Consider the following 26,280-nt stretch of genomic DNA (forward strand, 5'->3'; position numbering starts at 1 on the left):
GCTGAGCTGATGGTTGTAGAGGTAGGCAAATAGGTCCACCTTCGGGGTACCCCATTTCTGGGTCACAAGGCTGAAGGTGTTGTGGTTTAGTTGCCACTCATGTAGGTCTAGGAAATTTCTGCTTAAGTTGTCTGCCAGAGAGGTTTGACTGCCTGGCAGGACTTGGGCTTGCAAGTGAAAATGCAAGGCTGAGGCCGTGTCCCAAAGGGTCATGGCCAGCCTGCAGAGTGGGTAAGAGTGGGTTCCCCCCGCTTGTTGATGTACCACATTCACTGTGGTGTTGTCAGTTTTGATTAGAAGAGGGCCCTGGAGAGAGTAGGGATTTGAAAGCTGTTAGAGTATGCTGAACAGCTAGCATCTCTTCCTGGTTGATGTGCAGATGAATTTGAATTGGGCTCCAGTGGCCCTGAATGCACCTGCCGTCCAGATGTGCACCCCAGGCATAGTCTGAAGCATCTGTGGTTAGGGTCTGGGTGGCGTGGGGTTGTGAAAAGGGAAGCCCCTTGTTGTGGTTGCATGCTGCTGCCCACCAAAGAACGTTTTTCTTAGACAAGGTATCATAGGTATGACAGTTTCCAGGTCCTGAGATTGTTGGCACCAAAGACTTTTTAAGTACCACTGAAGTTTCCTCATATGCAGTCTGGCATATGGAATTAGTAGAATGCAGGAGGCCATGAACCCTAGTGCCTGCAGGATTTTCCTTGGGGCTAAAGTACAGTTATGTACACTTACCATAAATGTAAATGTTCAAGTATATTCACTGTTGCAGTCATCTCATTTGGGTTATCTGCCTGCAGGTAACCCTCAGTCTGCCTGAATTCCAGTGTCTTGGGATTTCTGCATTGGATGCCGTCGCTTCTTCCATGACGTCTAGTATAAAACATGCAGCCGACGCCATTACATCAGTTTTTTCTTATAAGTTCATAGGTTGGTACTAGGCTATCGGCCCTAGGGCCTATACAAGCCTGGCCATAACAATTCCCTGGATATTTCTTCCCACAAAATTTACTTCCCTGGACCCCTGTCTAGCAGGGCGACTGACGTGATCCCCTGGGGTGAATTTCCTATCTCCCATCCAATCATCAAGGTTCCTTCTGAAGAGCGCCAAGGAGGCCCTCTGCTTGACATGTATGGGCAGTCTATTCCAGAGTATGGGGAGTCTCTGGGCCAGGAACTTACCCCCCAGCATGCTTTGTTCATTGTGATGACAAGGTTTAGAACCCTGGAGCGTGTGGCTCTGAGGGATTGGGATTTCTTTAAGTGGAGCATGTCCAACAGCTCAGGGTTTGACATGGCCTTGTATGCTAAGCAGAGATCGACTCTGAGTAGATGATATGCCACAGAGTATAGCTGGAGTTTTTTTTTTTTTTTTGACTGTCGGTACAGGGCATCTGCTTTAGGCCGGTGATTCATTTAGTGAAGTATTTCTGCGGCCTTTCCAGCTGTTGCAGATTTCTTGTGAAGTACATACCAAATGGGGCGTTGTACTCTATAATGGGTCTAATGAGTGACTAGTACAGTGGGACAATGACCTCCTTTTTTCTGGATGAAAAGCCCTTAGTGATGAGGTGTGCCACACAGAAGGATTTTCTGACTGTTGTGGCGATGTGGTTGTCGAAGGTGAGACCACTGTCCACCTGTGTGCCTAAGTCTTTCATCGCACTTTTGGTGTTTAGTGTACTGCCACCTATGTGGTAATTCATGGGTACATGTTTTTTCCCAAAGGGGATAACTATGCATTTCTTGGCATTAAGCTTGAGCCCATGGCTCTGGCACCAAGCATCTGTTTCTCTAAAGCCCTTTTGTAGAATATCCGCATCATTTGGGGATTCAATAATGGCTCCCAGTTTGCAGTCATATGCAAACTTTGTTAGCCAGAGTCCCTTAGTGTTGGCCTGCACTTCAGAGAAGTAGATGCCAAGAGTGGTCCCAGGACTGAACCCTGAGGTAATCCACTCGTCACTTGTCTGGAGGTGGATTTGGAGTCTGCTACTTTTACAGTATGGGTTATGTCAGTAAGCCAGTTGTCAACCCATCGAGTGACGTAGGGATTTATGCCCAGCTTAATAAGTTTATCGCCCCCACAATAGGAAGCAATTACATGGTGTGGAACACCCCCAGTAGAAAGTAAATACCAATGCTATAAGATATGGCCAAACAAAGAATAGGTAATAGTATAGATAAGTCAGGGGGCTGGAGGGAGGTTAACCAGGACTGCAACAGTGAATACACTCGAACATCTACGTTTACGGTAAGTGTACACAACTGTACTATGTTCTTTGTGTTTCACTGTTGCAGTCATCACATTTGGCTGGATTCCCAAAGCTGAGGATGGGTGGAGGCAGTCAAGAAGCATTAAGGCTGGCAAGCAGGCCCTGTAAGACTGCTGTGGCAAATCCAGCCCTGGATTTAAAAGAGATAGATAAGTGGTAATGCTTGCTGAAGGTGTGTAGAGAGTTCCAGGCTGCAACGTCCAGGATGTCCCTGGTAGGGACTCCCCTGAGAAATGCTGTAGAGGTTGAAGCAGCCCTAGTGGAATGTGTTCTGATCCCCTGTGGGGTAGGTTTCCCATGGTGTTTGTAGCAGAAATGGATGCAGTGTGCTATCCATTTAGAAATGGTTTGCTTTGAAATGGCCTTGCCCTCTGCCTCTGTAGCAAAGCTGACTAGCAGCTGGTTAGATTTTCTGAAAGGTTTAGCCCTGTCCAGATACAGCCTAAGCTGCCTGTGCACGTCCAGGGAGTGCAGGATCCTTTCCCCTTTATTCTGAGGATTAGGGAAGAAGGTTGGCAAATGAATGGATTGGTTTAAAGCCACACTAGATACCACCTTGGGCATAAATGATGGGTTAGTCCTGAGGGAAACCCTGTCAGCATGGAAGATAATGAAGGGTTCCACGGCCATAAAGGCCTGCAATTCAGACACACTTTTTGCTGAAGTAATGGCTAGAGGTAAAGCTGCTTTCCAAGAGAGTCATTTTAACTCTGCTGAAGCAGCAGGTTCAAAGGGTGGAAGCGTGAGTTTTTCCAATACAAAGTTAATGTCCCAGGCTGGAGTGGGAGCTCTCCTGGGGGAACTTAAATTTTTGGCTCATCTCAGGAACTGTTTGACCAGAGGATGAGAGAAAAGGGGTGGCTCAGTATTATAATGAGCTGAGATGGCAGAGGCATGAATCTTAATTGAAGAGAAGGATATGCCTTTCTGGAGCATTTCTGTTAAGTAATCTAGTATGCTAGGTAAGCTGGGCACAGTTGTGTCCATTCCTTGAGAATGGGTCCAAGAACAGTATCTTTTCCATTTTTCTGAATAGGACTTTCTAGCACTAGGCCTCCTTGCCTCAAGGATGACATCTAGCACCTGTTTACTGAGGGTTGCTGGTGATGAGTTCAGGGGATGAACCAGGCTGTTAGGTTCAGGGTTTGCAGCTGAGGATGCAAAATCTGGCCCTCCTGCTAGGACAGCAGGGCGGCGGTCTGAGGCAGGTGCCATGGTGGCAGTACTGTCAGATTGCACAAAAGTGGGTACCAGTGCTGGCGTGGCCAGTCTGGTGCTATCAGGATTGTCAATGGATTGTCCTGTTTGATCTTTAGTAGAACCTTCGAGGGGATGGGCAAAGGGGGAAAGGCATATATTGAGAGTTTTTCCCCATGTAAAGGACAGAGCATCCACTTTCCATGCTTGGCTGTGGGGAGTTCTGGTGCAATATTTGCTCAATTGATAGTTCTGAGGGGAAGCAAAAAGGTCCACCTCTGGTACCCCCCACCTGTGGGGTCAGACGCTTGAATGATTTGGGTTCTAGTTTCCACTCATGTGGGTCCATTAGATTTCTGCTTAAGTCGTCTGCCAGTGAATTTAGTTTGCCTAGCAGGAATTGAGCTTGCAGGTGCACTCGATTGCTCAAGGCTGTGTTCCACAGAGCCATGGCTAACCCGCAGAGTGGGTAGGAATGGGCTCACCCCTGCTTGTTTATGTACCACACAATTGTGGTGTTGTCTGTCTTTATCAATAGTTGCCCTTGAAGAATAAGGTGTTTGAAGGCTGTCAGAGCATTCTGTACATCTAACATTTCTTCTTGATTGACATGCAGGTGGCATTTGCTTTGGGCTCCATTTGCCCAGAATACAGTGTCCTGCCATGTGAGCCCCCCATGCATAGTCTGATGCGTATGTTAGGGTTTGGGTGGCAGGGGGTTGAGTGAAAGGGAGTCCTTTATTGTGGTAGCAGGCCTCTGCCCACCAAAGGAACTCTGCCCTTAGGCAAGGAATGATAGGAATCATTGTTTCCAGGTCCTGTTTAAGTACCACTGACGTTTCCTCATATGCAGTCTTGCATTTGAATTAGTAGAATGCAAGAGGCCATGAACCCTAGGGTTTGCAGTATTTTTCTTGCAGATAGCTGGGTTTTGGTGGCCAGTAGATTGAAGTAGTTTGTCAAATAAATTTGTTTTTCCTTGAGTGAGGAATGTCATCTGGGAAGTTGTGTTCAAGCTTGCTCCCAGGAATACAACCTGTTGGCTGGGTACCTGATGTGATTTATTTTTGTTGATGGTGTACCCCAGTGAAGTTAGAAGTCTCTTTACAAATGTCAGGTGCTGGAGCAGCAATTCCTATCTGTCCGCCTTAATCAGGCAATCCGCCAAGTATGGGTAAATTGGAATTTTTCTCTGCCTGCAATATGCAATGGCTGGAGCTAAGCATTTTGTGAATACCCTGTGTGCAGTAGATGAGCCAAAGGAAAGTGCAGAGAACTGACAGTGCATAGAGCCTGCTCTGAAACATAGATATTTCCTGCAAGATTCCTTTATGGAGATGTGCAGATAAGCTTATTTTAAGTCTAGGGTGACTAGCCAGGCGTCCTTGGCTAGCATAGGAAGCAGCTGTTGCAGAGTAAGCATTTTGAACCTTGGAACAACCAGGCAGTTGTTGAGAATAGACAGATCCAGGACAGGGCGGCAAGAGGTTTCTTTTCTGGGTACCAGAAACAGTCTGGAGTAAAAACCTTGTCCCCTTTGCTCTGCTGGGACAGGTTGAATAGCCTTGATATTGAGAAGAAAAACTACTTGCTTTTGGGCCTCTGCCCACTGGTTTGGGGGGAGGTCTGGCCATTCACATGGGGTTGGCAGTGAGTGGAAGTAGAATCTGTATCCATGGGATACAATGTTCAAGACCCATCTTCCTGGGTGATGTATTCCCAGTTTTTTGCATGCAGGGCAAGTTTTCCTCCTAATGGTGCAAGTACTTGGGCAAGGCTTGGAATGGTTAAGGATAAGTCACTGTGAGATTTTACCATAGGATGGTGGCTTACTACTCCCTGTTTTAGCGGTGGAAGCACTCCACTGCTTAGATTTGTGCATACCCTGACACTGTAATCTTGGTGGTCTGCTGCCCCTGGGTTTGGACTGAGAAGGTCTGGGAGGGACTGGAAAGGACCAGTTTTTAGAAAGCCAATGCCTACTGAATATCAAGGTGGTTGTACCTGTAGGAAATCTTTAACAGTTAACATAGATTTAGCTTTTTCCTCCATCTTTTTGAGGACCTCTTCTGCTTTATTGCCAAACAGGCATTCTTGGTTTAATGGTGCATCTAGTAATTTTGCTTTGACATGGTCTGGCAAGATTTGTTCCTTAAGCCAAGCATGCCTTCTAAGAACAGACCCAGTGACAGCAGCCCTGCAAGATACTTCTAAGGCATCAAAACCACATTGCAAAGTATGTTTTCCAACTTGGTTAGGAGAATGTATTAACTCTTGTAAATCTTTATGTTCTGCACAATCAGGAATCAACATTATTTACTGTTTAATTAGCGCCATTTGATACTTCAACATATGAAAAGTACAGTTTTGTACCTACCATAAATGTAGATGTTCGAGTGCTCATACAGCTGCAGTCATAACAGAAGGGTTATCCTGCCATCAGGCGGGTCCTCGGTCGGCTGAATTCCAAAGTCTAGGTCCGGCGTCGGTTGTCGTTGCTTCTTCCCTGATGTCAGTGCGGCAGGGGTATGAAAGAGCCAGCCGACGCCATCTTCTTCAGTTTTTCTTGCCCCAGATGTCAGGTGCCCCCAGAAGGAAGGCAAAACATAAACTTATGTAATCATGCAATATAGAATAATCAAAAAACAGTAGTTTGCAAGCAAATACACCATAAAAGAATACCCCAAATAGGTTGTATGAGAAGGTGTTTGTCATAAGGCCTGTCCTAAGAGGGGATGGAGGGAGGGAAACCTGGACTGCAGCTGTATGAGCACTCTAACATCTACATTTATGGTAGGTACAAAACTGTACTATGTTCATCGTGCATACAGCTGCAGTCATAACAGATGTGTAGAATCCCAAAGCTAAGTAGGGGTGGCAGGCACTAAGTTGAACTAGGAGGAGCAAGGATGCCCTGCAAGACATCTGTGGCAAATCCCGCTCTAGAATTAGAGTAAAGTGGAAGGTGATAGTGTTTGGAGAAAGTGTGCACTGAACTCCAAGTGGCTGCTTCCAAAATGTCCTTGGTAGGAATCCCCCTGAGGAAAGCTGCAGAGGTAGCTGTGGCCCTTGTGGAGTGGGATCTGATGCTTGAAGGCACAGCTTTTCCATGAAATGAGTAACAAAAGCGTATGCAGTGGGCTACCATTTTGAGATTGTCTGTTTGGAGATGGCCTTTCCTTGAGCACCTGTAGCATAGGACACAAAGAGTTGCTCGGATTTCCTGAATGGCTTTGTCCTGTCCAAATAATAACAAAGTTGTCTGTGAATGTCCAAGGAATGCAGTAGTCTTTCCCCTTTGTTTTGTGGGTTAGGGTAAAAGGTAGGTAAGTGAATAGTCTGATTCAAGGCTACACTGGATACTACCTTTGGCATAAAGGTAGGGTTGGCTCATAAGGAAACTCTGTCCTGATGGAAAATGATGAAAGGTTGCACAGTCATGAGGGCCTGTAGTTCCGAAACCCTGCGTGCTGAGGTGATAGCCAGAAGGAAGGCTGTTTTCCATGACAAGTATTGTAGTTCTGTTGAAGCAGCTGGCTCAAATGGAGGAAGGGTCAGCTTTTCCAATATGAAGTTGAGGTCCCAAGCAGGGACTGGTGGTTTCCTTGGGGGGTTTATATTCTTAGCCCCTCTGAGGAACTGTCTTAAGAGAGGATGAGAGAAAGGAGGATCTGTGTTGTAGTGTGCAGAAATGGCTGAAGCATGGATTTTGATGGAGGAAAAGTAAAGTCCACTGTTTAACATCTCAGCTAGATACTGTAAAATTTGAGATAAATGTATTACCCAAGGATTCTGGCCCTTTTTCTGATTCCAGGCACAAAACCGTTTCCATTTGGCGGAGTAGGCTTTTCTAGTAGAAGGTCTTCTGGCCTCCACGATGACATCCTGCACCTCCTTGGAGAGGAGGGTCTGTTGGAAATTCAAGGGATTCTCCATGCAGCTAGATTTAGGGTTTTGAGCTGGCTGTGAAGGGTTTTGAAGTTGTGCTGGGACAAAGTACAGTTTTGTACCTACCATAAATGTAGATGTTCGAGGATCTACATTGCTGCAGTCATAACCAGTGGGTAGTCCGCTGTCCTCGATCGGCCTGAATACCAAAGAGCTGGGCTGGCGTCGGTCATTGTCGCCTAGAGCTGACGCCAGTGTCAGAGTACATAAGCGCATGACCGACGCCATATCCTCAGTCTTTCTTGCCCCAGATGTCAGAAGGCCTAAGAATGAAAGAAGGCCAGAGCCAAAATAGTAAACACCCAACAACAACCAGTGTGGAAATAAAGATAATCCTAAAAAAAAAAAAATAAAAAAACACAGCAACCACAAACTATAGAGGGGAAGGAGGGAGGGATAATTGGACTGCAGCAATGTAGATCCTCGAACATCTACATTTATGGTAGGTACAAAACTGTACTATGTTCTTCGTCTCACATTGCTGCAGTCATAACCTGTGGGTAGAATCCCAAAGCAAAGGAAAAGGGAGGCTGGTAAACTAAATAGCATTAGGAGCTGCTAACATGCCCTGTAAAACTGCAGTGGCAAACCCAGCCCTGGACTTGGAATAAAGAGGGAGATGGTAATGCTTAGTAAAAGTGTGTACTGAACTCCAAGTAGCTGCCTCCAAAATATCCTTAGTAGCTACAGCCCTCAAAAAAGCATTAGATGTGGCACTAGCCCTAGAAGAATCAGGTCTGATCCCAGCAGGAACATTCTTCCCATGATGTGAATAACAAAAGCAATACATTGACCAATCCACTTTGAAATAGTCTGCTTTGAAACAGCTTTCCCTTGTGAACCCAAAGCAAAAGAAACAAATAACTGTTGAGTCTGTCTGAACTCCATAGTTCTGCTCAAATAATAACGTAACTGCCTGTGGATATCCAAAGAATGCAAGACTTTTCCCCTATTTTGGGGATCAGCATAAAAGTAGGCAAATGAATAGACTGGTTCAAGGCCACATTAGAAATCACTTTAGGCATAAAAGTAGGGTTAGTCCGCAAAGAAACTCTATCCTTATGAAATATCAGAAAGGGTTCAACTGCCATGAGTGCCTGCAATTCAGATACCCTCCTAGCAGAAGTAATGGCCAACAAAAAAGCAGTCTTCCAAGACAAAACTTCAATTCAGACGTAGCTGCAGGTTCAAAAGGAGGTAAAGTAAGCTTCTCCAACACAAAATTGAGATCCCAGGAAGGAGTAGGAGCTCTACATGGGGGTCTTATATTCTTTGCCCCTCTAAGAAATTGTTTGAACAAAGGGTGACAAAATAAAGGAGGGTCACAATCATAGTGAGCAGAAATGGCTGCAGCATGAACCTTCACAGAAGAGAATGACAAACCCTTGTCCAGTAATTCAGTAAGATACTGTAGTGCAAAACTCAAATTAGGCACTGAAACATCAAAGCCCTTTGCTGTGCTCCAAAGAAAAAATCTCTTCCATTTATCAGCATAAACGTTTCTAGTACTAGGCCGCCTGGCTTCCAAAATGACATCCAAAACCTGTTGAGGAAGCCGAGACCCCACCGGCTCCATCACAGAATATGCCAGGCTGTTAGATGCAGGGACTGCACCCGAACATTGAGAAAATGACTGTTTGACTGGGATAACAAATGAGGAACCTGTGGCAGAAGCCAAGGAGGCTCCTGAATTAAACTCCTCAGCAGAGGATACCAATGCTGACGTGGCCAATCTGGTGCTATTAGAAGCATGCAAGGCTTGTCCCGCCTGACTTTCAAGAGTACCTTGGGAAGAAGAGGCAGAGGAGGAAAAGCATAAACGTGAAGGTTGTTCCAACTGAAAGATAGAGCATCCACTTTCCAAGCATTTGGGTGGAACATCTTTGTGCAAAATTTTGGCAGTTGAAAATTCAGTGGAGAAGCTTAACAGATCTATGTCTGGAGTTCCCCAAGCCACGGTCAATTGTTTGAATACCTGAGGATCCAGTTTCCACTCGTGGGGATTCACAATTTGCCTGCTCAATACATCTGCTAGGGAGTTCTGTGCTCCTGGCAGAAACCGTGCTTGAAGATTGATTTGCAAACTCAGAGCAGTCTCCCACAAAATCATTGCTTGTCTGCAAAGAGGGTAGGAATGGGTTCCCCTGCTTGTTGATGTACCACATGACTGTTGTGTTGTCTGTTTGAATCAACACCTGTCCCGGCTGAAGTAGGTCCTTGAAGGCCATCAAAGCAAATTGGACTGCTAACCTCTCCTTCATGTTGATATGCAAATGTAGTAGTTTGGGAGGCCACATGTCTTGTATCCATTTCCCATTGAAGTGTGCTCCCCAAGCCAAGTCCGAGGCATCCGTCGTTAAGATCTGACTCGCCTCTGGTCGGGTCACAGAGAGTCCCTTGTTTAGGTGACATTCCTGAGCCCACCACAAGAATTCCTTCTGGATGCAAGGTATAATCCGAATGACAGTGTCCAAACCGTGGCAGTGTTGAGTCCACACACTTTTGAGATACCATTGTAGCTTCCTCATATGCAGTTTGGCATTGGAAGTACTAGAATGCAAGATGCCATGAACCCCAAGGCTTGAAGGACTGTCCTTGCAGTCAGCCTGGACATTACTGATAACTGCTGGAAGTATAGATGAAGAGTTCTTTGTTTGTCCGGGGTCAGAAATGCCATCTGAGAAGCTGTATTCAGTCTCACACCCAGAAAGTACATGTCCTGAGAGGGCACTAGACTGGACTTTATTTCGTTCACAGAATACCCTAGGCACCTTAAAACTGCCATTACATACTGGAGATGTTGTAGTAACTTGTCTTTGTTTTGAGCAAGAATCAGGCAATCGTCCAGATAAGGATAAATTTGTATTCCTCTCTGTCTGAAAAAAGCAATTACAGGAGCCAGAACTTTTGTGAATACTCTGGGTGCAGTAGATAAACCAAAGGGCAATGCAGAGAACTGATAATGAGAAGTACCAGCCCGAAATCTCAGGAATCTCCTGCAGCTGGGCCTGATAGGGATGTGAAGATAGGCCTCTTTGAGATCCAGGGTTACCATCCAGTGATCTTCGCCCAGCATAAGCAGAAGTTGTTGTAATGTTAACATCTTGAACTTTGGAATGTCTAGGTATGTATTGAGAATGGACAAATCCAGAATTGGCCTCCAAGTGTTTCCTTTCTTTGGCACTAGGAATAGACGGGAATAAAAACCTAGGCCTACTTCTGACAGAGGGACCACCTGAATTGCCCCCATCTGTAAAAGTAAAGAAATTTGCTCCTGAGCCTCCATCCTTTGCTGAGGAGGCACATCCGGCATGCCTTTGAAAGGAGGAAAAGTGTGAAAATAAAACTTGTACCCATGATTTATTATATCCAACACCCATTTGTCCTGGGTGACCAAATGCCAGTTTTGTTTGAAAAGTCCCAACTTTCCTCCAATAGGAGCTGCCAGTAGAGAAGGGTCTGGCAGCGGAAGATACAGGTCATTGGGTCTGTTTACGAAAAGGCTGACCCCTGCCCTCACCAGAAGACTGTGCAGGAGAACTCCAAGTCCTAGGTCTGAAAGAACCCTGAGCGTGAGCTCTGCCTCTACCACGCCTAGACCTGCCCTTAGACTGATAATCCGAAGAAGGAAAAAAGACCATCCTCTAGCAGGCCAATTCCTACTAAACTTAGGGGGCTGCACCTGCATAAAATCTTTGACCGTCTGCATAGACTTAGCCTTATCCTCCATCTTTTTCAAAACTGATTCCACAGAAGGACCAAAAAGTACTTCAGATTAGAGAGGAGCATCCAAAATCCGAGCCTTAACATGCTCTGACAAATTTTGATCCTTAAGCCAGGCATGTCTACGAATAACTGAACCTGTAGCAGCCACCCTGGATGCAGCCTGAAGAGCATCGAAACCACACTGCAAAGAATGCTTGCCAACTTGATCTGATGCATGAACCAACTCCTGGAGCTCCTTACACTCTATACCCTCAGATAAAGCATCCACCTTAGATTTCAATTGACCTAACAAAAAATTCTGATACTTCAGCATATGAAATTGGCAATTCAAAGCCCTCATAGCTAACGAGGAGGTGTACACTTTTCCCCATCTATCTAAAGCTCTAGAATCTTTATCCAAAGGAACTGGATTCTTAGCCACAGAAGCCCTAATACCCTTCGGACCTTGAGTAATAGTTTCCGGATCAGCTCTAGGACTCTTGTACAAATACTTATGTGCTTCTGGAACTCTATAATATCTGTCTGGCTTAACAGGGGCAGGAGGTAAAGAATCAGGATTAAGGGAAAATTCAGAAAAAACATCCTGAACAACTTCTAAGACAGGAGGAATAGCCAAGGGCCTATGCTGTGGCAGAAACAAAAATTCCCTGAGCTGTTTCCGAGAATCCGAAAAATCCTGACCTTCCCACTTGAAATGCTCCCTCATGGAATGTAAGTCTCAGAAAAAGAAAAATCCTCTGGAAGAGAAGCAGAAGGACAGGAGACCTCTGCATCCGAATCTAAATAAGAAAGGAATTCCTGAATTTCTTCAGCTGAGGAATCAGAGTAGTCTGAGGAATGATCCATCCCCTCTAAATCTGCCTCCACCCTAGGCCTCTTCTCTGGGGGGGGCATAGAACCCCTGATCAAAGTAATCAAGTCCTCAGCCATTTTTAACATATGCTTTTTAGGAACAGGGGCTGGAGAGCTAGAACTATGACCAGGGCCAACATGACAAGGTTTGGCCTTAGCATGGGCTTTAGCCACTGAAGTAGAAGGCCTAATAACCTTCTGTAAAGATGGAACTACAGACACCTGAGAAGCACCTTCAGCCGGGCCTAACTCCTGAGAGGCCAACTCCTGTAAAAGTAAAGGTTCCCCATGGGATTCAGCCGAACCCTCGGCAGGATCCAACCGGGGGCTCCGTAGAACCGGCGTCCGCAACGGACGACTCATCCAGTTTAGACTTCAAAGATCTATCTTTACGCTTTTTAGCGGTAGCGGGCGTCGGAGGATCAGACGGCATGTTATAGTTACACCTTTTACCGAAAACAAGCCCGGCACAGTCTAATCTCCGTTTAATGGTGCGCTTGTTAAATCTAGCACAAAAGCGACACCCGACCACATCGTGCTCAGGCCCTAAGCAAGGAATACAGAAAGAATGAAAATCCTTATGAGGTATCTGTTTCTCACAAGAAATACAATTATTAACTTTTTCTGACATCCGGATAACTGAGGCAAGAAAAGACAAAGATTTCCCCAACGGGGTACTTAGCTCAACTTGGTCTTCGGTCTGAAACTCGATAAATGAAAATTTCAGAACGCCGAACGGCACTTGCAAATGCTGCTTCTGCTTCGGACCACGCGGCAAGAAAGACTGAGGATATGGTGTCGGTCATGCGCTTATGTACTACGACGTACTGACGTCAGCTCTAGGCGACAATGACCGACGCCAGCCCAGCTCTTTGGTATTCGGGCCGATCGACGACAGCGGACTACCCACAGGTTATGACTGCAGCAATGTGAGACGAAGAATATCAGAAGAAGCACTAGAGGTAGGATCCATGGTGGGGAATGCGTGAGGCTCTTCAGGAGTGGATACCAGTGTTGTCTTGGCCAGTCTGGAGCAATGAGAATCATTTTCGGCCTCTCTGCTCTGGCTTTTAATAGAACTTTGGGCAGCAGAGGGAGAGGCGGAAAGGCATAGACTGTCAATGTTGTCCAATTGAAAGAAAGTGCGTCCACTTTCCAGGCCTGTGGATGGTAGGTCCTTGAGCAAAATTTTTTCACTTGGTAATTTCTGTGGGTAGCAAAGAGATCTATGTCTGGCTGTCCCCATGCCTGAGTTATCATTGCGAAAACTTGAGGATGCAACTTCCATTCGTGTGGATCTGTCATATTTCTGCTTAGGCTGACTGCCGGTGTGTTTTCCTTCCCTGGCAGGAATTGTGCCTGAAGTTGGATTTGCAATTCCAGAGCTGTGTTCCAAAGGTTCATGGCTAGTCTGCACAGGGGCTATGAATGAGTTCCCCTATTTGTTTATGTACCACATCACTGTGGTGTTGTCTGTCCTTAATAGCTGGCCTGGATGCAGTAGGTTTTTGAAGGCCATAAAAGCATTTTGCACTGCTAGCATTTCCTTTTGGTTGATGTGTAGGTGCTTCTCTTTTTGGGACCATTTTCCCTGAATGCACTGATCTGTCATGTGTGCCCCCCAGGCCTAGTCCGAGGCGTCTGTTGTGATGATTTGAGTTGCTTGAGGTAAGCAGAAAGGGAGACCTATGTTTCTTTGGCATGCTTGAGCCCACCACAGAAATTCCTTTTGAAGACATGGAACGAGTGGTATAATTGTTTCCAAACTGTGGCTGTGTTGAGACCATATGTTTTTTTAGGTACCATTGAAGTTTCCTCATATGCAGCTTTGCACATGGGATCAGCAGGATTGCAAGATGCCATGAATCCCAGAGCCTGCAGGACTTTCCTTGCAGTCAGCCTGGTGAAGTTTGCTATTTTGCTGAAGTATTGAGATAGTTGCCCTTGTTTGTCTGGCGTGAGGTAGGCCATCTGGGTGTTTGTATTCAAGCTGGCACCCAGGAAAATTATTGTTTGAGAGGGTATTAGTTTTGATTTCTTTTTGGTGACTGTGTATCCCAGAAAGTTCAACAGTTTTATTACAAACGCCAGGTGTTTCAGAAGTATGTCCTTGCTGTCCGCTTGGATCAGGCAGTCGTCCAGATATGGGTATATTTGTATTCCTTGAAGTCTGCTGAAGGCAATTACTGATGCCAGGCATTTCGTAAACACTCTGGGCACAGTAGATAAGCCAAAGGGGAATGCAGAGAATTGATAATGGGTTGAACCTGCAAGAAATCTGAGGCATCTTCTGCAATCTTGTCTTATAGGGACATGCAGGTATGCCTCCTTGAGGTCCAATGTTACCAGCTAAGACTCCTTGCCCAGCATGGGAAGAAGCTGCTGTAGTGTGAGCATCTTGAATTTTGGTACCTGTAAATATGCGTTTAGGATGGATAGGTCTAAATAGGTCTAAAATAGGTCTCCAATCTTTGTCTTTCCTTGGCACCAGGAATAGTCTGGAATAAAACCATTGACCTTGTTCTTTTGCAGGTACCTCTTGAATAGCTTTCATGTCCATGAGAGCTGAAATTTGTTTTTGTGCCTCTGCCCTTTGATTTTGTGGCAGGTTTGGCATGCCTCTCATTTTTGGAAGGGTGTGAAAGCGGAATCTGTAGCCTCTGTCTATAATGTCCAGAATCCATTTGTCTCTTGTGACAATATGCCAATTTTTTGAGAATAATGCCAGTTTTCCACCTAAAGGTGCTGCCATTAAAGCTTTGCTTGGCAGGTAAAGGGGAAAGTCACTGTGTCTGTTTTCTGAATGACTGTGATCTATCTTCTCCACCTCTTGGGGTTGGTGCTTGCCATTGTCTGGCTCTGAATGATCCTTGAGATTGCCCGCTACCCCTCGGGCGCCTGTATCTGCTTCGTTGAGGTCTGTCCGTGGCTGGAAAGGACCAATTTTTTGAAGGCCAGTTTCTGCTGAAACGTGGAGGTTGTACCTGCAGGAAATCTTTCACTGTTTGCATTGATCTCACTTTTTCCTCCATTTTCTTTAGTACCTCCTCAGCTTTAACACCAAACAATACATCTTTTTGAAGAGGTGCATCTAGTAATTTAGCTTTGACATGATCTGGTAAGGCTTGCTCTTTGAGCCAAGCATGTCTACGTATGACAGACCCTGTAACAGCAGCTCTACAAGAGGCCTCTAAAGCATCAAAAGCACACTGCAAGGTATGTTTTTACCCACTTGCTCTGCACTATGCAACAAATCCTGCAACTCTTTTAAATCTGGTTGTTCTGGTTGTGTCATTTTGTTTTTCAACTGAGATAACAAAAACTGTTGATACTTTAACATATGGAACTGACAGTTTAATGCCCTCATGGTTAAAGTGGCCGAGGTGTACACCTTTTTCCCCCACCTTTCCAAAGCTCTGGAATCTCTCTCTGAAGGTAATGGGTTTTTAGCAGTAGAGGCCTTAATTCCCTTGGGACCCTGTGAAATAGTTTCTGGGTCAGCAGTATGGCTTTTGTATAGGAACTGGTGTGAATCAGGAACCTGGTAATACCCGTCTGGTTTAACAGGAGCTGGAGGTAAAGAATCTGGGTTGAGGATGGCTTCTGTGTACACATCATCTAAAATATCTAAGACAGGAGGGATAGCCAGAGGCCTATGCTGGGGGAGCAAGAGAAAAAACCTGAGCCTTTTCTTGGAATCTGAGTAATCTTGGCCTTCCCAGTGAAAGTGTTCCCTCAATGTATGTAGGATTTCTCCAAAAGAGTAGTCCTCAGAGGGGGAGACCGAGGGAATAGACTCCTCTGCATCAGAGTCTTCAAAAGGAGAATATGTATATTCCTGGTCCTCAGAATGTTCAAAGGTAATAGAAGCTTGATCTGAGGAAGGGTAGTCTTCCTCTAATCTGGGCCTTTTGTCCGAGGGGGGTTGAGAACCCCTGATAAGAGTAATCAAATCCTCAGCCATTTTAAGCATCTGTTTTTTAGGCATGGGGCCTTGAGAGGAGGTCTGAGGTCCTTGTTTTTTAGTTTTCATGGCTGCCTTAGATTTTGTAAAAGCTTTAATAGAGAAGGAGGAAGGCCTGAAGACACCTTGAGAAGTGGCAGGCTTGTCTAAACTCTGAATTTCCCCGCCAAGAGTGGCGTCGGTATCTGTAGTCGGAAAGGGGGCCGAGGAGCCTGCGACCTCGGGCACAGAAGATGAAGTAATGAAGTGTCATCGGTACTCAGGGGCTGCGTAGGCACCTCACTGAGAACCGGTAGTCGGCCTTAGCGTGGTCAGTAGAAGTCGCGGACCTCGTATGTCGGTCCTTATCTTTGCGTCTTTTACTCAAAACAGGAGTCGGAGTATCAGACGACATAATATAATTAAATTTTTTACCAAAATAGTGATGGGCGAACTCCGCCCGACGCTTAATAGTGCGTTTGTTGAATCTAGCACAAAAACGGCAGGCCGAGACGTCGTGGTCTGGGCCTAAGCAAGGAATACAGAAGGAGTGGAAATCCTTATGCGGTATTTGCTTCCCACATGAAATGCAATTATTAACTGTCTGACATCGGTCTGAGGCAAGAAAAGTTTCCCCAACGGGGTAGCTTTCAAGAAGACTTCGGCTGAAATATTTTCGTAAATCTCAGGAGCTGGCCGACCGGCACTTGCGAACTGCTTCTGCTTCGGGCACTGCGCGGCAAGAAAGACTGGGAAGATGGCGTCGGCTGGCTCTTTTATACCCCTGCCGCACTGATGTCAGGGAAGAAGCGACGACAACCGACGTCGGACCTAGACTTTGGAATTCAGACGACCGAGGACCCGCCTGACGGCAGGATAACCCTTCTGTTATGACTGCAGCTGTATGCACGATGAAAATCTGGCAATTTAAAGCCCTAATGGCAAGAGTAGCAGAGGTGTATACCCTTCTTACCCCATCTGTCTAAAGTCCTAGAGTCCCTGTGTAAACTGGTAGGGATTTTGGCTGTTGTAGCCTTAATGCCTTTAGATCCCTGGGAAATGGTCTCTGGATCCGCAGTAAGATTCTTAGGAATTTGTTGGAGTCAGGTACACTGCAGTACCTGTCAGGTTTCCTGGGAGTTGGAGGCAAAGCATCAGGGGTAAGGCTGGATTCCAAGAAGACATCTACAATTTCCAGAACAGGAGGGATGGCTAGAGGCCTGTGCTGAGGCAAGTTTAAAAATTCCCCCAGAGTCTCTTTTTGGACTGTGGGTAGTCCTGGCACTCCCAGTGGAAATGCTCTCTAAGGGTATGCAGGGTTCTATCAAAGGAAAAATCTTCTGGTGGGGAAGCAGAGGGAATGGAATCCTCTGCATCAGAATCCTCATAGGTAGACAAGGGTATGTCCTGGTAATCAGACGTATCAGAGTCAACAGACTCATGATCTGAAGAATCAGAAGGAAAATCAGTTCTTGGACTTTTTGAGGGGGAAGGCAGGTTTCCCCTAATTAAAGTAATAAGATTTTCAGCCATTCCAAGCATTTGTTTCTGAGACGCGTGGGCCTGAGAATGCGTTTTGGTCGCCGGTCTCCTAGGCGTAGTGTGAACTCTGGGCCTGAGAAATTCAGTATTTTTAGTTTGAAACAAAGTTGTCAGTTTAATATGAAAATCAGGAGGCCTGAATACACCCTCAGAAGCCGGTGCCTGCACAGCAGCTCCGGACCCTCCAAGGTAGAGACATCCACAGGTTCCATAGACGAAGAAGCACCTCGCAGCATACCGGACTCCAAATGAGTCTCAGTAGAGGCCTGCGAATCTGTAGAATCGGCTATCAGGTACTGCAAAAGCGCCTCACTGAGTACTGGTGGACTGGCGACTAGCTTAACGAAAGCATAGTCAGCAGTTTTGGACCTATGTGGTCTGTCTCTGTCTTTATCCTTACATTTTTCGGAAGATCGGTAGTCAGATGGCTTATCGGAGCCATTTCGGAATACGGAGAACGAGAGCAAAAGAATTTAGTGACAAAAATAGCCCAATGACGAATACTTCGGGCGTTGAACAAGGCACAAAACCGACAGTGAGGAACGTCGTGGTCTGGGCCTAAATAGGTGACGCAGTAAGAATGAAATTCTCTGAGAGGTATTTGCTTTCCACAGGCAAGACAATTAACTTTTTCTGACATCGGTTAGAGCAAGAAAAAAGGATCCCCAATGGGGTATTTATCTTTTAGAAGACTTCAGGTCTGAAACTCGAAAATTTCAGGAGTCGGTCGACCGGCACTTACGAACTGCTTCTTCTTCTTCGGGCACCGCACTGCAAGAAAGACTGATGTAATGGTGTCAGTTGCATGTTTTATATTCCTGATGACATGATGTCATGGAAGAAGAGAGCATCCGACGCAGAAATTCGAAGACTCTGGTATTCAGGCCGGCTGAGGGCTACCTGCAGGCAGACAACCTAAATGTAATGACTGCAACAGTGAAACTCTAAGAACATGTGCTTGATGTCTTGAAGCTCTTGACTTTTTTCCTGCAGGTTTGTGAAAAGGTCTGCAGACTGTTTACTAAACAGGAGGTTGTGGTCTAATGGGGTGTCTAGGATTTTAGACTTAAAATTGGGGTTGTAGGTGTCAACAAGAATATCTGTGGGGTACTGATGCAGAAGCAGCAGACCATGCAGAGGCCTCTGCTGCATCGTAACTGCATCTAATAAAATGTCTGGCTACATAGGAAGCCAGGGACAGTTTAGATGCTATCTCAGTTTTGGTAGGGCAGTCAGGGGTGGATGCAGAGAGAGTAGGGGCTTGTGATACTAGGTCCTAGAAATATTTCATCATATGGGTTTGGTAGTTGATAGCTCTGAAGGCTAGGGTGGAGGAGGTATAAACCTTCTTTCCTATTCTGTCCATGTTTTTGCTATCCTTATCAGTAGGCAGAAGAGATGGTGAAGGAATCCGTCTAGATTGCTTGTCAGGGGATACAGCAATTACAGCGGGGTCTGCCAGGGGTGGTTTTACTAGGAATTTTTGTTCATCTGGAACCTTATAGAACCTGTCAGGTCTCTTAGGGGCCAGTGGTTGTGAGTCTGGGTAAGTTGATGCTGAGGTGAAAGTATCAAGGTAGGCAGGAATGACTGGTGGGATGGCTGAAGGCGAGGGAGATCCCACTTGGAGTAGTTTCAAATTAACTCCTTTGAGTGTCAGTCATTTGGGAAGTGTCCTATTTAACGTACTCTTTCATCTTAGTGATGGTCTTCCCAAAGGTGATATCCTCTGGTGGGGAGCCCCCTTCTATGAATTCCTCATCTGGGGAATAATATTCATGCGGGGAGGCAATCTGTGAAGAAAAAGAGACTGATTCATCTGAAGATGAATAGTAGAGTTTCCTGTTCTTCTTCCCCTTCTTGGGCAGTAGACAAAAGGAGAGAAGTGATAGAAGCAGGCCTAGGACTGAGCACTGGAATGGTGGAGGGGAACAGGCAGTGGGCCTAAGGGCCATGAAGGCCTGCATCAAAGAGCTGGTAAAAGACTGCCAAGTCTGGGACTCGTTCAGAAGGTGGAGTCTGGTGTTTTGTTTTCCATTTCCTTTTTAAAGGTGTAGGTCCAGGACAGGGCCTGGATTTAGGAGCCTGAGAAATGGTAGGAGTTTCAGGCAGTGGAATCCCAGTTCAGTCGTCCGACAATATCTGGTTCCTCCTCAACATCGATAAGGACCGATTTCAGAGCCATCTCCGTGGAAGCGCTGGCCATTGCTTCCGAAGTGGCTTCCACTTGGGGAGCCGGCAAAGTAGACTGTTCTATCGGACGTCCCTCAACTCCTAAACAGGAAACTGGCGAGATGTCAGATGGCGAAGAGGCAGAGGAAGTAGGCCTGGAAACCTTGGCCTTTTTCCATGGTGGTTCTGGACCGGCCAACTCTGGATCCATCCTGAGCACCAGTTTTTTGAGCCTCTGTTTTTTTTTTTTTTTTTTTAACTATAGGTTAAGGGCGGCCAGATGGCTATGGAGGGTCTTGAGTACAAAAGATTGACATATCGAGCAAGCGGTATGGTCGTGCTCTCGGCCTAGACAGAAAACGCAGCAGTCGTGAGCATCTTTATGCGGTATCTTGCACCCACATTGGCATTTACCCTTCTTAGCTGACATCAGCTAACGGTAACGACAGCAAACCAAGCTCAAGCAAAATAAAGGCAAAATTCCCAACAGGATACTTAACTTTAGACGTCTTCAAGTAAAGGAGTGAAGTGAATGATGTGACGGTCGACCGTGGCTGAAAAGTTCTGAGGTCTTTGCGTGCAGACGTCACTTTTAAGGTCCCTGGTTTATGGACCTACGTATGACATCCCACACACCTACAGCAGCCAGGCTTAAGCTTTTGTATAGGAGCAGACTTTCGGGTCACCTGAGGCAGGGAATCTCACACTAAGAATACTGCAACATAGGAATAGAAGGACATCAGTCGATCCTCAAAAGCCTCAGATGAGAGCACTCTTAGACAGTAGTAAAGCTCTCAGGGGCTTTGCCCCCAAACTTTTCTTTTCACCAGCTCAGCTTGAGTTGCTTGACAGTTCGAGCACATGGAAGGTGCCCTGAAGCTTTGGAAGCTGGCTGGCTTTTATATCCCTGGCAGAATACAAGTCGTATAAGTGAAGGCTACTGCAGCAGTGATCGCTATGAACAGTGTAAAACGAGGGTATTCATTCAGTGTGCAGGTCATGTTACTGCTGAGCTCTCATACCTTTGACTGAACTGCCTCTGAGGAATCAATTTCCAGTGCTTTTGTAGGATATCAAGTTCAAGGGGCCCTAACCTTCCCTTCCCTCCGCATATACACAGCACAACAGCAGCTATCCAGTCTCAAGTGAGAGGGTTAAACTGTGAAAACAGCAGGATTTCAGTTTCAGGCATTCGCCTCTAGGACAGAGGGGTTATTCTGGTAATTCTGCTTTATTCCTCAGCCCAAAGCCCCTTTAGCTTCTTTCTCATCTCTCTCCTGACCAACTCATGTATTAAGGTCTCCTACTCCCAACTCCTCCAGATTAGCATTCTGCCTCCTAGCTCTGGTCACGACTGAAACGACAGATTTGACATGTTTTTTCCATCTCATGCTGCTTCAGATGTCAAACTACAAATTGCTTGATTACCTCTGCTGCAACTTTCCTCATTACCCTTACCTTCTTGCATCACCGCTTTCTATTAAAACCCTTCAGTGCAACATCCATGCTCTGAAGGCCACTCCCATTTCTCTACACCAACCCAGAGCAATTTAATTCACTGTTTTCTGTGTTCTTTGGCTCTTATATCACTTTCTACAAAAAGATGCTCTCTTGGACTCGACCAATTATCCTGTTTTTCCATCTGTGAATACATGCAAGTCAAAATCTGTAAACAAAGCAGAAATCACCTGCAATTGTTTCACAAAAAGAAATTGCACTTCTTCACTAACACATCTGAGCAATTTATTTCTCTGTAAGTAGCAATTCAGTAATTAAATTTACTGGTCAGAGACTTCATACAGAGCTCCCTAGAGCTCATCTTGTTTTTGTTTATAACCTCCCAAGAGACCCTACCTGATCTGGAAAATTAAAGGCAAAACATTTTCTAACTGTGTAGTCACAAGGTCTTTCCAATATACTGTAGACATTTTCTCCATCAAATTAAACAAGTATGTGACTCCAAAAGAAGATGTATTACAAAAATACTTGCAAAAGAGATACTTACTGAAGTCAATGAGGAACCTCCCATAGCCCTTGCGTTGATACTGAGGAAGGATCATAATGCAGGACACATTATACTTCTGCTGGCAATGCTTCTCCTTATGAGAAAAGAGACAAAACAAGCTTACAAACCTTGTTGCAATTATTTGCATGGTTCTGCAATGATCAAGATTTCAGAAGTTTGAATGGAGTACCCACAAAGCAGCCAACTGCAGCAATTGAACTGAAAAATACAGACAGAATGTCCTTGTAATTACCTGTTAGAATAACGCATTCCACTGCAGCTTGAATGCTCTACAAAACAGAAGGCTTACACTACACTACAATACAGCACAGCAAGGGGCCATCAATAAGTAAAAGGGCTCATATCAATCAATAACTAAACAAAATAATCCCATTTTCTTAGGTACTGAAATCTACTGTAAGCTAAATGCTTTAAATATAGATCTACACATGGCAAGGTGGATAAGCAAATAAGTTAAAAGCCAGAACTCACAGAGTTCATGTGGGAGGTGCCCCATCTGAAATTGTGCGTTAACTAGTGAAGCCCCTCAGGGTTATGTACTGGGACCTGTCCTTCTCGGCATTTACTTCTATGACCACCAAACTAAAAACCAGGAAATCTAGTTAACAGCCCGTAGATGACTGCAAACTTGGTGTCTTTCAAGATCCCCTCTGGCACCTGTACTCTCCAGAAAGCACACATCTACTTAGTACCTGGTGCACTATAAATAAGCTTAAATTAAACTTGAAAAAGTATAGTATTGTTTAATTTGGCAAACAGCCTCTACCCTAGGGGAAATACTCTACCCTACGTGTTACTGAAAATGAAGTCATGGTCCTGGGTTGACAGTTCCCTCTCCTTCACTCACTGGGTGGCAACTTAGTCAGAAGATTAGTCTACTTGACACCTACATCTAAAGATATCACTGGTCCCTTAGATTCAGGACGGATTAGATCACTTACACAGAACAAGGTCCCCTTCATAGGTAGGTATACTAGGCTATCGGCCCTGGGGCCTATACAAGCCCAGCCAAAAAGGTACCCTGGCTTTTGCCACCCAAGAAAATTATTTACCTGTGCCACTGTCGAGCAGAGACACAGAAGTGATCCCCTGGGTGAATTTCCTATTTCCCAGCCAATCATCAAGATTCTTCTTGAAGAGTGCTAATAAGGAGCTTTGTTTGATATAGATAGGTAGTTTGTTCCAGAATACGGGAAGTCTCTGGGACAGGAATCTATCCGTCTGGCATGTCCTGTTTATTGTGGTGACAAGGTTTGGGCACCTAGAGCGTGTAGCTCGGAGGGATTGGAATTTCTTTAAGTGGAGCATGTCCAACAGCTCTGGGTTTAGCATAGCTTTGTATGTTAGGCAGAGATCACCTCTTTGTAGGCAATATGTGATGGAGTAAAGCTGGAGTTTTTTGAGACGGCCTGCGTAAAGCATCTGTTTGAGGCCGACAATCCTCTTTGTGAGGTATTTCTGCAGCCTTTCCAGTTGTTGTAGATGTCTTGTGAGGTACATACCAAAAGGGGCATTGTACTCTATAATGGGTCTAATGAGTGATGAGTAGAGGGGAACAACGACCTCTTATTCTGGATGAGAAACCTTTTGTGATGGTGTGCCACATAGAAGGATTTCCGGACTACTGTGGCGATGTGATTATCAAAGGAGAGACTACTGTCCACCTGTGTCCCAAGGTCTATCACACCTTTGGTGTTAAGTATACTACCACCTATGTTGTAGTTCATACGTACTGAGTTTTTACCAAAGGGGATGAAGATGCACTTTTTGGCACCGAGCTTGAGGCCACAGCTTTGACACCAGGCATCTGTCTCAGTGAGGCCCTTTTGTAGGATGTCCACATCTTTAGGGGTTTCTTTTATGGCTCCTAGTTTGCAGTCATCTGTGAACTTCGTTAGCCAAAGACCTTCTATGTTAGCCTGTACTTCAGAGAAGTAGATACCAAACAGGAGAGGACCCAGGACTGAACCCTGTGGTACTCCACTTGTCACTAGTCTGAAGTCGGATTTGGAGTCTGCTACTTTCACAGTGTGGGTTCTGTCAGTGAGCCAAGTGGCAACCCATCTTGTGACATTGGGATTTATACCTAGTTTAGTGAGTTTATAATTCCAGAGTGGGGGATGGTGTCGAAAACCTTGGCAAGATCTAGATAGGCTGTGTGAACCACCGTACCCTTGTCTATGGCTTTGGTGACTGCTTCAAAGAAGTCTATCAGGTTTAGGAGACATGCTCTGCCTTTTACAAACCTGAACTGGGTGGGGTCCAGAGTTTGGAGATTACTAATGTCTGTTTATAAGTTCCATGATGATACGTTCCATGGCCTTGCAGACCAGGCTCATCAAGCTAATGGGGCGATAGTTCCCAGGGTCTGTGGTGGCTACCCCCTTGTGGTGTGGGACAACTGTCGCTGTGTGCCATTCAGCAGGCACAAAGTCTGAGGTGAGGCTATGACTGAACATGGTACTTAGGTGGGGTGCCAGTTTGTTCTGAAGTTCGTGTAGAACGCAACCTGGGATGTTGTCTGGTCCCATGGATGCTGTGTTTTTGGCTTTGGAGTGTGTTTTTTTTTACCTGTGCAGCCGTGATTACAGGAACTTTGCATTCTTCCGGTATAGAGATGGGCTCTTTAGGGGGTGAGAGGGGGGTAAAGTTAGCACTGAACCTATCTGTCAGGATGTTGGAAATATCAGTTGGGTCTGTATATTTAGTGCCATTGTGCTGTAACTCAGAGCAGATCTGAGTGTTGCCATTGAGATCCTTGACACAGCTATAGAATGCTTTGTGGTTGTCTTTAGAATCAGTGGCGATTTTGTTTTCATAACTAGCTTTGGAGGATTTTATCAGGGATCGCAGCTTATTACTGAGGCTGACTAGGGAGCTCTTCCACTCATGGGATTTTACTGTCTTTTGCAACAGTTTCTTCCTTCTGTTGTACAGTTTATTTATGACAGGGGACCACCAGATTGGCTTCCTTTGTTTGGAGGATAGCATTTTGTTTCCGTTTGGGATAGCATGATCCATGCACTTGTGTAAGTGCTTATAAAGTGCAATTGTGCAGGATTCAGTAGTCGTAACTGTATTGTCCATCTGCATGGGTGTCATGAAGTTCACCACTTCTGTCTTAAGAAGCATGAAGTTGGCTTTGGAGAATTTTTTTACCATGGTTTTCATAATGGGAGGTGGGGGCAGAATGTGGATATCTAGGGTAATAAGCTTATGGTTGGATAGGACCAATGAAGCGTTGACTTCAGGTGTGGAACACCGGTCACTCATGTTGGTAATGACTAAATCTAGGATACTGTTGCCCCTGGTGGAAATGTGGATAAGTTGATCCAGGGCATTGGGGTTTATGAATTCCAGAAAGCGTTGAGCGAATGAGTTGGCAAATGAGTAGTTTTCCCAGTTTAATGGTGGGGTAGTTGAAATCGCCCAGTATTAGGGAGTTTGGTTGAACCCTAATATTTTCCAGTACATCAAGAAAAGAGGAGTGGGAATCCTGGGGCAAGGTGGGGGATCTGTAGCAAGCTACAATTTGGATTGCAGTTTTTCCCAGAGTTAGCTGCACTTGGATAACCTCGGCTGCATTATTCTGAGCAACTAGCCTAAAGGTGTGGATATCCTTAATGAATATGGACACACCTCCGCCTTTGGTGTTCCTGTCCAGGTTACAAGGCCGAAAAGCGTGATATGAGTTATAGCCTGGTAGTGCAGGGGTGCTCTCTGGAGCCTTGAACCAGGTCTCAGTCACTGCACAGATGTCAATGTTCTCCAATTTAAGGAGTGCCACGAGTGAGTGCATTTGAGATTTAGACTTCTAGCATCGAGTAGCATCACCCTCAGTTTTTGCTTGCCTGTTCCTATTACGGTGGTGAATTTGTCATTTGAACCTTGCCTAAAAAAGGCACTACAGGGGCGGCAAAAACCTTAGCCAGTATCCGGAATCCCAGGGGTGACAGGTGCAGGCCATCTCTGGCAAAGCATCTTGGTCTGTCGACCATGTCATCCCAGGCAGACAGATACTGGATCCCTTTAGAATGACACCAGAAGCTTAGCCAATGGTTGAAGTCAATCATTTTGTCCTTGTATGATATACCTTACTTGATGAATTAAACTAGAGAAGCCCCAGAGATTCTTAACTAAAACAATTTCAGGTGAAGATCCTAAGCTACTAAGAGAAGCTAGAAGCTCTATTCCCTTCACTTAGTATCTTACAGACTTTTGAAGGATGATCTGTGCCTCACCCACAGCAAAATCAGAAATCTTTCTTCCTTGATCTATATGTACACAACTATAGCAGCTTACAAAATGCAAGAACGTACAGTTGTTTAAGAGCTTACCGTAACAGTTGACGCCCTACTGACCACTGTTGCAGTATTTATTACAAATGGGGTTTTCGCCACTGATGTCTGGCCAGGATAACAAAGCTTTACCTTCCCAAGGGTGAACATCAGACGTATGACCTCAGCTCGCATGCACTGAGTTATAAAGAATGGACATACAAGCGAGTTCCTCAATCTATCTCCACGCCAGCATAGTACTGTGTATACTAGGAGAGAGCTTGTTTTCCAAAGGTGTGAGAAAATCTGCATAGCCTGCAGATG

General features: G+C 45.4%; 1 protein-coding gene across 1 annotated transcript in view; it reads right to left on the minus strand.

Moving 5' to 3' along the window:
- KAT6A (lysine acetyltransferase 6A) overlaps positions 1 to 26,280 on the minus strand; it is a gene marked incomplete in the record, with an annotated part of 2,696,607 nt that overhangs the window by 492,072 nt on the left and 2,178,255 nt on the right. The window contains 1 exon segment of the mRNA XM_044082986.1: positions 21,659 to 21,752. Within this exon segment, the coding sequence (XP_043938921.1) occupies positions 21,659 to 21,752 (94 nt within the window).

The sequence above is a fragment of the Protopterus annectens genome, chromosome 9.part0 (assembly GCF_019279795.1).
Source record: "Protopterus annectens isolate FY-2018-M chromosome 9.part0, PAN1.0, whole genome shotgun sequence".
In the NCBI taxonomy this organism is placed as follows: Eukaryota; Metazoa; Chordata; order Ceratodontiformes; family Protopteridae; genus Protopterus; species Protopterus annectens.